At 43.2% G+C, this 11,665-nt stretch overlaps 2 protein-coding genes across 3 annotated transcripts; one reads left to right on the top strand and one right to left on the bottom strand.

Annotated features, from left to right (window-relative positions):
• The first annotated feature begins 1,924 nt into the window (after positions 1–1,924).
• fgl1b (fibrinogen like 1B) lies at positions 1,925–4,369 on the top strand. The gene is made up of 9 exons (XM_010737009.3): positions 1,925–2,046; positions 2,149–2,247; positions 2,498–2,753; positions 2,943–3,102; positions 3,213–3,310; positions 3,434–3,522; positions 3,615–3,740; positions 3,847–3,911; positions 4,026–4,369. Exons 1-9 carry the CDS (start codon positions 2,041–2,043, stop codon positions 4,204–4,206), a joined length of 1,080 nt encoding a protein of 359 aa, XP_010735311.3. The 5' UTR covers positions 1,925–2,040; the 3' UTR covers positions 4,207–4,369.
• Positions 4,270–11,514, bottom strand: thsd1 (thrombospondin, type I, domain containing 1). Of its 2 annotated transcripts, XM_010737023.3 has the most exons (8): positions 11,170–11,514; positions 10,359–10,475; positions 9,152–9,546; positions 8,405–9,059; positions 6,731–6,892; positions 6,229–6,637; positions 5,603–6,119; positions 4,270–5,508 (listed from the first exon to the last, which is right to left on the bottom strand). In XM_010737023.3, the coding sequence occupies exons 2-8, from the start codon at positions 10,408–10,410 to the stop codon at positions 4,876–4,878; spliced, it is 2,823 nt and encodes a 940-aa protein (XP_010735325.3). In that variant the 5' UTR covers positions 10,411–10,475; positions 11,170–11,514; the 3' UTR covers positions 4,270–4,875. The 2 variants fall into 2 exon arrangements, with proteins under 2 accessions (XP_010735325.3, XP_019108769.2); XM_019253224.2 differs by lacking the exon at positions 11,170–11,514 and having other exon boundaries at positions 10,359–11,153.
• Between the last annotated feature and the right edge of the window lie 151 nt (positions 11,515–11,665).

Below are 11,665 nucleotides of genomic sequence, written 5' to 3'. Positions count from 1 at the left end.
GGCAGTTCATCTTCTGACATGCATGATGCATCATGCAGGCATGATGAATTAGGCTCTGAAGTTTCACTTTTATTTGGCTTCAGATTTGTCATGTACCCTTAAGGTTATAGTCAGGCTACATTCATGATCTAATTAAGAATCATTTTAAAGTTTAATTGTTCCCGTAGCCATAGTAACTCATGGAGAAGCCATTTACACAGATATACTCCAGACAAAGTGCAGACTGGAGTTGTTGTTTCACACATAACAACACAACAGGAGATTCTCTGTGTCAGACGTGTCCAAAACTTTACAAACCCCAAAATGGCAACACAGGACACACACAGACAGACGAGCAGCACCGTACAGCAGTGAGTTTTTCAGACTATCAGAAGGAAAGAGACAAATCTGAATCTCTAATAGACAGATAGATAGATAGATAGATAGATAGATAGATAGATAGATAGATAGATAGATAGATAGATAGATAGATAGATAGATAGATAGATAGATAGATAGATAGATATGTGAAAAGGAATTAAACATTTGCATAGAAGATAAATATAATATACATATTATATACATATTAACTATTATTATATTACATATTAACTGTGTTAAGAAGTTAACCCATGCTAAACATCTATACAAAAACTATATTAAAAAAAAAAAAGTGACCATAGAAATAAAAATGTTTTATACAAATATGGGAAAGAACTACAAATGGGGATAAAAGACTGCAAGAGTGCAATTACATTAGGCTAGTCAGAAATGACAATGACAGAGAGAGAAGTAGTGCAAAGAGGAGCAGAATTGTCCATTGTCTACTGTCTATTGTTCCTCCTGCCATGACTGAGAGCTGTTGTACAGTCTGATGGCCACGGGGACGAAAGAGTGCTTTAGCCTGTTGGTACAGCAGGATTGAGTCAGCAGTCTGCCACTGAACACGCCTGATGAAGGTGTTGTGTAGTGGGTGGTGGGCGTTGTCCAGTATGGACAGCAGTTTGTCCAGGGTCCTTCTCTCTGTATATGAAAAGGGTTAAGTGTGTGAGTCTCATGGTCAATGCATTAAAGTTGGCGGTCTCTGCACGAGTCAGTCAACGTAACACCATACAAAATGAGGAGTGAGCAACATCAGAGAGATTAAAAAATGTAGCCTAGACACAATATGTTATCTATATCTAAATATGAACTATTATCTAAGATGTGTTTCATCAGCAAAAACACAAGGGGGAGCCATATCTGTCTACTTATCTACATCACATGAGGATTTAAGATAAGATGTACTACTCATTTCTTCCTGATACACATCCAATGATGGCTGTATCATCAGAGAACATCAGGAGGTGACAGCTGATATGTACAGGCTGAAGAGAACAGGAGAGAACTGCTTCTTTGGTTAATATTATTGTGACATAGATTTATTTGACTATTGACTGGATAAAATGTTCAACTGGTGCTGATCAAATCCATTTCTCTGTTTATTTCTTATCGTCAAAACTGGACACACCTGAGCTGTTTGGTTTTGCTTTCTCTTGGCACACAGTGATTATATTTATTCTATGATATCACCCAGTATCGTGTTTATAGTTATCATCTACTTTCTCTCAGTTCTGCTTAATGGAGTCATGGTCCCTGTGTTTATTTGAAAAGGTATTTCACCCACATGTTCTGTACAAGGATGAAACAGATTTCTGTCAATAAATATGTAATGTCTTTCAGGAGCAAAACAATAAAACATAAATCAATACTTTTATTTACCAAAAAAGGAAATAAATATTACAAGGACAGTACTTCAGGTATGTAAGGAATGGAGCCCTATGAACACTCTGTCCATGAGGCTTCTCGCAGGTCTGAGATCAGCTACTATTTCGAAATACTCTTATGCTTGATGGAGGAAAAAAAGACAAACTGGCTCGAGTTCAGTGTTTGGCAAGGTTGGTGTAGTCTGGATCCTCTAATGTGGACCATGCAGAACCAACCCAGCCTATAAATAACACTGACAAATTTCATGAGGAAAAGAACACTGAACCTGAGCACAACAAGGGGAGGCGACGTGAAATGAAGGTAGGGTTGCGGAGATTTCTAAAGCTCGAAGAATCGCAGTTTCTTTATCTGTATCTGTTTATTCTTCAAACTTTAATATATATATTGAATTTATGATTTCAGACCAATACTACAGCAGGGGGCTTCTTCCTAAAAGTCATGCCAGGGTTGCTGTTGTTGGCTCTGTTGTGTCCAACCATGGCGTCTTCTACACAGTTGTCCGTATGTAGCTCATGTTACTTTTTAAAAGCTTTAGGATATCTCTCTTTGTTGACATTGACATTGAAATTTGAAAATTATAGATCAGTATGCAGTGATTACAGGCAGGGCTGTCAATAATTCCTAACCTCTTATTTCATAGATGCCTGGAAATGTCTGGCTTTGGGTTCCAGTGCAGTATTAAAATAGAAATGAATATGAAAATGTATAACTTAATAACTTATAACTTATAAATAATTTTTCCTCATTTCAGGCAATGGACTCTTGCGGGCCCGAGCATGCAGCTCTGAAGCGCAGCATAAGGAAACTGGAGAACAAACTCTTGATTGGGACTTGGCAGGTTGAGCACTTTCGGACACACAAAAACTTCCAACCATTTCAACCTGCTGAACCTGAAAGTGACTCAGCCCCCAGTGTAAACCACAACACCAGTGGGACATCAGACAGCTCTGATATGACGCAGATGAAACCACTGCCACCAGCAGGCAATTTAATCGTCCATGACAAAGGCAAGAAAAGCTTGCATCATAACATATAAGTTATGGTTGGGTCAAATTCATATGAGATTTACACATAATTTATGTAGTTTATAGGTGCTTAATATGCAACATTAAGTAAAGATATCTACAGAGTCTAGAGTTACAATGTCAGGATAATCATCAGTAATCTTTAAGGTATTTTTAATACTATCTTTCTAGACTGTTCTGAGCTGTTTGACAGGCTGAGACCATCAAGTGGTTTCTACCGCATCAGACCCAAATCGCACCAGGACCCTTTTTTGGTCTACTGTGACATGGAGGATGGAGGAGGGTGGACAGTGTTTCAGAAGCGTCGGCATGGAAAAGTTGACTTCAACAGGTATTTAAGTAGACTATGTAGAGTATATGAGAGTATAAGTTCCCAAATCTTTGGACCATCAGATTCTATTGCTGGTAGACCTTCAAATATCTGCCAAATCATTATTTCAGAGACTGGGTGGACTACAGAGATGGCTTTGGTGACTTCAAACTGTGGAATGATGAGTTTTGGTTGGGGAATGAACACATTTATTCTCTTCTTGCAGAAGGTCAGAAATGATTAAAAATCACATCTCCTGTAATCAGTGGTACTTTATTCTTACAGTATCTAAACGTTCTACCTGTTTGTCTGCTTCTTTTCTCATTTTTGCCCACATTTCTTTGTCCTGAAGGTAAGAACCTGGTGAAGATAGATTTAATGGACTGGGACGGACAGAGAAATTATGCATTTTATGAGAACTTTAAGATCACCAATGAGGCCGTAAGATAAACAATTTTATAGTTCTGTTTCTTGAACTCGGATTTAACAGTGAATCACAACATACACTATACTTTCTCTAACCTCTATTCCAGGATAAGTATCGTCTCCAGTATGAGCTGTACAGTGGGAAAGCTGGAGATGCTCTGACTGGTGGTGGAGGGATGGTGGAGCAGTGGTCTACTTCACTCAGTGGCATGCAGTTCAGCACTAGAGATCAGGTTAGTCATGGGTTGATTCTATGTTTTATGCTAACAACTGTAAGATTACTGACTGACTTAATGTGCAGACGATGACTGTGATAACACTGGTGATGGTGATTGACAGGACAATGACCGCTACCTTCAGGGCAGCTGTGCTCAGGAGAATAAGGCAGGATGGTGGTTCAACAGGTGAGACCATTCAAATAAATCCAAGTATGTATTTATATTGTTCTGTTATCTGGCTTCTGTTTTATTGTCCCTCAAAGAATTGGCACTTAAACTTGACCCTTGACATTGGCGTAGGTGTCATGCAGCCAACCTAAATGGGAAGTTTTACCGCAGTGGGAAGTACAAGGGTCAGAATGACAACGGTGTGGTGTGGGGAACCTGGAAAGGCCTTTGGTATTCCCTCAGACACACCACCATGAAGGTGAGGCCTCTGGTTTTCTTGGACGCCATGGGCAGTGGAGCAGGAGATATTTAAAAACACCAGGCTTCCAGTTCGCTTGTGAATGAGGGCAAAGATTGATTTCATATATATTGACTGTTCTTGCTGATAGTACATTGTCTTCTGTTTTCCAGTAAGCATTTCTTTCTATAAAGTGTATTATAATACTCAAACAATAAAAACAAACAGCATCTCTCAATGCCTCACTTTTGTTCATTGTGTTCGTATTAGGCTGTCCTCAAACATCATTACAACTGAATATTGCTAACTTGTGTATTTTACATTGCTTCTATCACACATACAAACATCATAGTCAGAGTGGCTCTCGGTAGTGTACAGGTGGACTTCACAGCATAAAACAGCATTCAGCAGTGTAGAACAGTAAAACGCACTTGTGTTCTGATAGAGCTTTAGTTTAACAGTGCATACAGATGTGGGTACAAGGCTGTGTTTAATATGTCTATCCTGTACCAGCAGCCAATAAACCTACTTCCTCAAGAGAGTCGCACTTATCAGAAAATGAAATATTAACACAATTACAATAAAAAAAATCTAATTTTTTGAAACAGAAACACTTTTAAAATAGCTTTTAAGAAAAAATATAATCCTTTTGCTCTCATGAACTCCCTAAATCTCTAACATACACTCCTCACTGATATGTGTGTCTGTGATAAGATGAGTAAATGTCACTGTAAACTGCATGATCTACTCCTCCTCCCCTACATATGATGAGGACAGATCTAGGTCCAACATCCTCTGCTCTGCCTCACTCAGCCGGTAGGACGAGCCGTCACCGCTGCTGTAGTCTCCAGACATCGGCAGGGAGCGACAGCGACCTTTCCTCTCCCCCAAGGACGGTGCGCTAAAGGTGGAGCTGCGCTGCCGCCCCTTGACCTTAGAGCAGGACTGAGCCTCTTTTAATTTCCGTGCCAGGATGTTCCTCTGGATGGGCGAAGGGCCACGACGATTCCAGTTCTGTTCAGCCCTTTCTGCCCGATCTACGCTCAGGCTGGCAGGCCCTACGACTGGACCTCCAATCCCTGAGATTCCCTGTCCAACCCCTGTCTTATGGCTTTGCCTTTGCATTTCCGCAGTGCCACTAAGGTCTGTTTTAGCATATGCTGAAATGCTATTTGTGTTGGTTCCTGTGTGTTTGAGTTCACTGTTGTGAGAGGGAACAGCTGTCTCTATCCAGGGCTTCCTCTGGATGTTTCTCTCAGGCCTGGATTTAGCCCAGTCTGGGGGCCCGTGCTCCGGAATTGGGTAAGAGCGGTATGGCTGCCTTTCCCATCCTCCTTTCGTCCAACAACTTCCTTCAGGAAGGGTCCGAGATCCCACCTGAAAAGGACAACATACAATCTTTGTTAATTAAAAAGGCTTAAACAGACCTACAACACAGACATAAACACATGAATAAAGCTGGATGCGTAACCTGGGTCATGCTCCTTTCTCTAAACTGTCTGGAGCGTGCAGAGGGTGGAGGCTGGGGTTTGCAGTCATTAAAACTGGAGGTCCGGCGGAAATTTGGATTCTTATGACTGGAGTTTCCTGCATCACTTCTGGGACCTACTAACCCACTCCTCTCCACCATTTCCACCCAGTCCGCTGTGCGGTCACGCCATTTTGAGCTGCCTCCACTTCCAAGAGGACCTAAGACGAAATCCACTCTGGGACTCTGTCTGTCCGGCGTGAACCTAGAAGTCTGCCCTGGAGGTTCGGAAAATGAAGTCACATCACGAAAACTGTTGTGGTTGGTGTCATCCTGGAGGCCCAAAGGGAGTGCGGGATGAGCAAATCCAGTTGGTGTGGGGATGGGGGAGATGGTGGGTGAAGCAGATGTCTCAACCAAGGTGTCATGGACTGGGCTTGAAGAGACATGGTACAGCTGCGTGGCCTCCTTTAATCCCTTCTTCTTCATTTCTTTCAACTGCTGTTGAGCCAATCGGTACCTAGAAAGACAATTCGATTTTAATTTTCTTTTTAAGTCTGGAGAGTGACAGAATAAGATTGACAATAATGTTCTGGGTATTGTGAAAGTAAATAATATTTTAAACATACCCAAATATTGTTGGCAACATCTTCTGACCCGTAGGGGACAGCCTTTCTGGGTCTTGCGATACAGGTATCACCAGGGTCTGTGAGAGAGGTTGACTGCCCAGGACAGGAGTGTTTTTCTGGGCTACACCCACACCCACGCCTTGGCCGTCAGACAGGCTGGGTCTTTGGAGGCTGTGGCCACAAATGGAGGCCTCATCGGAGAGCTTGCGTCCTCCAGGGGAATGCATGGAGGCTCTGCGGACAGAGCTGCACTGAGGGGTCTGGCAAAGCTTTCTCCACACAGTCACCACAACAGTAGCCAGAATCACAGCCAAGCAAAGGGAGATACCAGCCACCACCACCATGTTACCACCTAAGGGTGCAACTCCTGCAGGTACGGGGGGGAGGGATGGAGAAGGTGCAGGCAATGCTGAGGAAAGAAAATGAGACAGTTGTGTTAAAAGTGAATTTTTGCAGAAAATCAAGAGAGTCAAAGAGAGTGAAAAGGTGTATAGAGACTGACCCACACAGTCCTCCAGTGAGCAGAGGGACTGCTCCTTCACCATGCCGGTGCACTGCATTCCTCCCACACCTGAGGGCAGCAAACACTCACGCACCCGCTCCCTGACCCCCTCTCCACAGCTCACACTGCACACACTCCACTGCTGCCAGGGGCCCCATGACTCTGCAGAAAAAACAGAAAAAATCAATTGCAGATAAATTGGTTTAATTTACAAAAAAAAGCCTGTAAAAAGGCAGTAGTAGTGTAACAGACTGGACTTTACCACATGGAGCTGAGTCATGAGACATTAACTAGTTAATGAACCCTTATTGAACCTTGTTCACATGATTTCCATTTAATTTGGTAAATAGCCTGAAACAGTGTGGGATATAAAATTATAATAATGGTGTTGAACTTGATCATTTCTTATGAATTACTCAGTCTGTATAGAATAATTGGTTATGTGTGGAGGTTGAGACTTCAGTATGATGTGACGTTATGTGCTGTAGGGAATCATTACGGTGGCACGGCCGGTCAGCTGCAAGTTACAATGCCTGTTCTCTGTGTAGTCATGCGCTGTGCTGCCGTGATTTCATGCTTTTATTTTAATTACTAATACTGTAGCTGTTTCAGTGCAGCAGCTCTGTATCTTGCTATGCGGATAATGTGTGATCTTATCACGCTGTTGAGACACACTAGGTCACCGTCGAGCACACATCAAATAAACAAAGGAGGTCTATTTCAGTCTTGCATGCTCTAAAATAGAGGCAGAGTTTAATGCACAATAAGGCTTCATCATTCAGGATGTAGACATGAAGTGATGTAGTGAAGCATATATTTTTTTTTTGTCAATGTTCACCTAATGTGGACTCAAAACAAACTAGAAAGAGTATCGTACTAGAATAAACCTTCATCCATCCACCACATTATCTGTAACCGCTTATCCTCTTCTGGAGCCTATCACAGCTGACTTTGGGTGAGAGGCAAGCTACACCCTGGACAAGTCACCAGCTGATCACAGAGCACATAGAGAGAAACAACCATTCACACTCACATTCACACCTATGGCCAGTTTAGAGTCACCATTTAACCTGTTATGTGTTATCTTTGGACTGCGGGAGGAAGCTGAAGGACCCGGAGAGAACCCACGCACACACAGGGAGAACATACAGAACATAACCAGGAACCTTCTTACTGTGAGGTGACAGTTCTAACCACTGAACCACCCTAAAACAAACAGTTTATTATAACTCCATGTACAAAATTAGCACCAGCCACCAGCCAAACGCTGGTAGATTTGATTCTAGTAATCTATTATGTGGCTATTTGAATATTCACAAGCCATTTGGCCGGTGAGCTGAAAAATTTACTAAACTAGAAAAAACAAACTACATTTTTCTTTTCCAGCTTTTTTTGTGTAAAGCACAGGTGTTACAGTGAAACAGGAGGACCATTAAAAAAAGCAGCCAACATGTCTCCTGCGAATAAGGCCTCCTGTCTACTCTTTAATGAGGCCATTCCTCAACTGGTGACTTTTATCCACCGCTGGATTTTATCTGGGACAATCTGAATGAATAAAAAAAAAATCAAGGTCTTATTGAGGGAATCACTGCATCCCTACTCCATTGAAGTATTGTGTAAATGTATTGTTGACAGCTGCCAAATGTGTAAGGTGTCAAATCTGTTAAATCTCACCTGCACTCCTGTGAACCACCAAACAGGTCTGTGCAGGACTTGGGGAGCGACTGAAGTTGAAAACAAAGCGAAAGCAGTACTTGTTCCTTCCTGGGTCAAACACAGAACAGTTGAATTCTGTCTCATTCTCTCCCTGAGTCAACCAGTTAAAGGCCAACGGAGGAGAAGAGGGCTCCTCTGGTCCGAACCCCATCACCGCTGTTCCACCTGCTCCCATCTCAGAGGAAACACCTGTTCCAACACCTGCATCCTTATACAGCAACACTTTCCCATTGATGTGAGCACAAGGTGGGGTTATCAGTTTAACAGCCATCGTCCCTTCACAACCACTCCGATAAGCATAGCCATTTTCCACCAGGAGCTTATAGGAGAAGATGCGGGACAGGTAGAGAGGCCCGGAGCTCTTCACGTCCTGTGCTGCGTGAGGAGACCGCAGAGCCACTCGTATGAAGTCCTTTTCTGTGAAGGGGAAGGCGCAGGACAGCTCAATACTCTGGGAACGGAGGGGTTTGATTGGCTGTCGAGTGCGCGCTCGGATCTTGTCGATGCTGTTCCGCCCTATCTGGTTGTGCTCCATGGAGCTGACCTCTATGAAGAGAGCAGAGTTGATGTCCCTGGAGCAAGCCTGGAAGTGTTCGTTTGTGGATATCCTAATCTGAAGAGAGACAGAAAGGGAGATGTGTGTTAATCACTCTGCTCAGCATTCTGCAGCACAATAAACTAAGCTTGAGATCTTGTTTGTCTTGCCTGAAAAGATCCTGAGTGGTTTCCCGCCCTCTCCACAGCTATGTGAAAGGTGGGCCACTGCACCTGCAGTTCTGAACTCCACCACCAGACAGTGCTCTCCGTGCTGCGTTCATCTGTGCCATTAGCACGAGAGACGGCAGAGATGCTGGTCTGCCTCAGCAGGAACCGGAAAGTTCCTGCGTACAGGAAGCAGGAGCAGTTGAACTCGACGCTACCGGCCGATTGGTTGCTGGGGAGTGTCCTGGTCAGAAGGGTGGTGTTGGTTTCTATGTTGACCAGAGAGAGGCTCCTGCTGCGGATGGTGCTGTTGTTGGATTTTATGCTGAAGTCCACAAATACACTGGCGTTGCTAAGGGCGACGTGTAAGGAGGGCCAGATATTGAGCCCTGCAAAAGCTACAGGAAAGGATGGACATGAGTGAAAGAGGGCAGAGAGACGCTTGTTTTAGTGTTCAGGCATCTGGCACAAACATTTTCAAGCATGCACACTATGGATGAAATGTGGTCACTCTCTCAGATTGTGTTTTATATTCACTATTGTTGATGTGATGTGACCTTGCAAGCTGTGGGTGTGTTTCTAGTTTAGTTTACTGCAGTGTTCTACATAATTCACACACGGATATAATATCTGTTCTATGTGTAAAGCTGTCTAATGAATGTTTTTGGTCTGTAAGGAGAGTGTAAATCAGTGGGCATGCTGATATATTCCCCATGTCATGTGACATCAGGTCAATTTTAATAACCGTATGGCCCCAAATGATGGAATTTGCTAGATATAATTACATAATAAGCTCAATTTGACTGTGGATCCACATAAACTCTCGACTTCGTCAGTTGTAGTAAGCTCCATATTTCATACATGTACAAATTCTCAGCAGCATTGAGTACAACATCAGTGGAAAAGCAAACATTTTGCAGAAGAGTATTATTTTAGGCTCTATTGTGCCACGTGCTGCGTAAATCCTGTTGTGCAAACCTCACATCCTCACAAAGCAGAGAGGGTGTGGGAAGAGGAACTCTCCATTAGCGTCTTCACTCCTTTCCTTCAGTTCAACTTCCTCTACCGTTTCAGTTGAGGGCGTACAGGATGGCACAGCCCGTTCAAGTTAAGTGACTGCTTGATCAGATTAATTATGAGCCGACGATCCTGGCCAGGCCTTCTCAAACGTGAAGTTAATGTCATTAAGGTTCAGCTCGGTGACACTCACCACATCCCACGAGCGGCAGCAGAAGGGAGAACAGCGAGGCAGCCTGTGGCATTCCGATGTCCGTGCCTCTGTCCTCTCCTACACCGCATGACCGTCCTCTTCCACCACCCCTAACCTCTAGCGAATCACAAGATGAGAGAAGAAATCAAAAATCAAAACAAATAGTCCACAAGCAGCAGCAGCGTTTCCATGTGGCATCAGACAGGAGAAGGCACGGGAGAAGTGGTGCAGTGATTTGAGGTATGAAAAACAGGAAGGCTGGAGCACGAAGCTGTGACCGTGAGCTTTCAGGATTTACAGTGGCGTCTTCCTCTTCCTTCCATCTTCACAATGGATGTGGAGGGATGTGGGGTAAAGCCACATTCTTGTTTGGTTGCTTACAAAGGATTTTTTTTTTTGTGATTTTCTTACAAACACAGTAGACCACTGAGGTTGGGATTTTGGCAGCCTGTTGAGACTCTTTACACTCCCATTCAAACTAGTGAGGGCTGCTCACTGAGGATGAACTGATCACATGGTTGCAATTAAGAAAAACAATACTTATCAATACACGTGCAAAAAAATTTGGCATAGTATGAATATTTCCCTCCTTTGTACTTAATATATATATATTTTAAATGTATGTGTGCTTAGTTATGAGTCTGGATAAGGCCTGAATATTTCTTTTTTGCTCTGTTATATCATTATAAAGCCTACTTTTGAATATTATAAAACATATACATATCTAGTCCTCAGCCTCAGAGTTGAACCTGCCTTTGCAGCACAGTGCTTCATTGTTTTGCACAGTTGGAAAATAAACTGTTGTACTCACACCTCTCGCTGGCTCAGCATTTACAGCAGCATTCTTCTTCCTCCGGTGTTCCCTCACAGCAGCCACGGTAACGGTCCGTTAACGCATTCTCCTGTCCGGTTGTAACTCAGTGACAGTCGCGGGACGGGGCTGAACTCTCCGAGGGCGCGCGCCGGTGTGTTCTGAGTGAGCGCGTGACAGAGAGTCACTTCACGGTCAGCGGCAGGGCGTCGGAAATATGAATGCGCAGGTCATTGTTTATGTTCCTCCCCAAATGTTGAGGCGCAGTAAAGATGAGACACAAAGTCATAAATAACCTGTATTCACTGCCTATATGATCTCATGCATTAGCTGTGTGTTTGCCAGGCTATATCTTTGAAATAAATTGTGTTTTTTATTACCGCAATTCATTATTTTAATTGTGCCCTTTTTTACTTTATGAACAGACAGGTTTAACAGTTTACAGTTACATAATAATGACTCATGCATTCAATGTGGAGTTTGGACATTTTAATAT

Source organism: Larimichthys crocea, chromosome XXII (assembly GCF_000972845.2).
Source record: "Larimichthys crocea isolate SSNF chromosome XXII, L_crocea_2.0, whole genome shotgun sequence".
Classification (NCBI taxonomy): domain Eukaryota; kingdom Metazoa; phylum Chordata; class Actinopteri; family Sciaenidae; genus Larimichthys; species Larimichthys crocea.
Note: the sequence above shows the minus strand (reverse complement) of the source record. Positions and strands in the feature narration are given on the sequence as shown.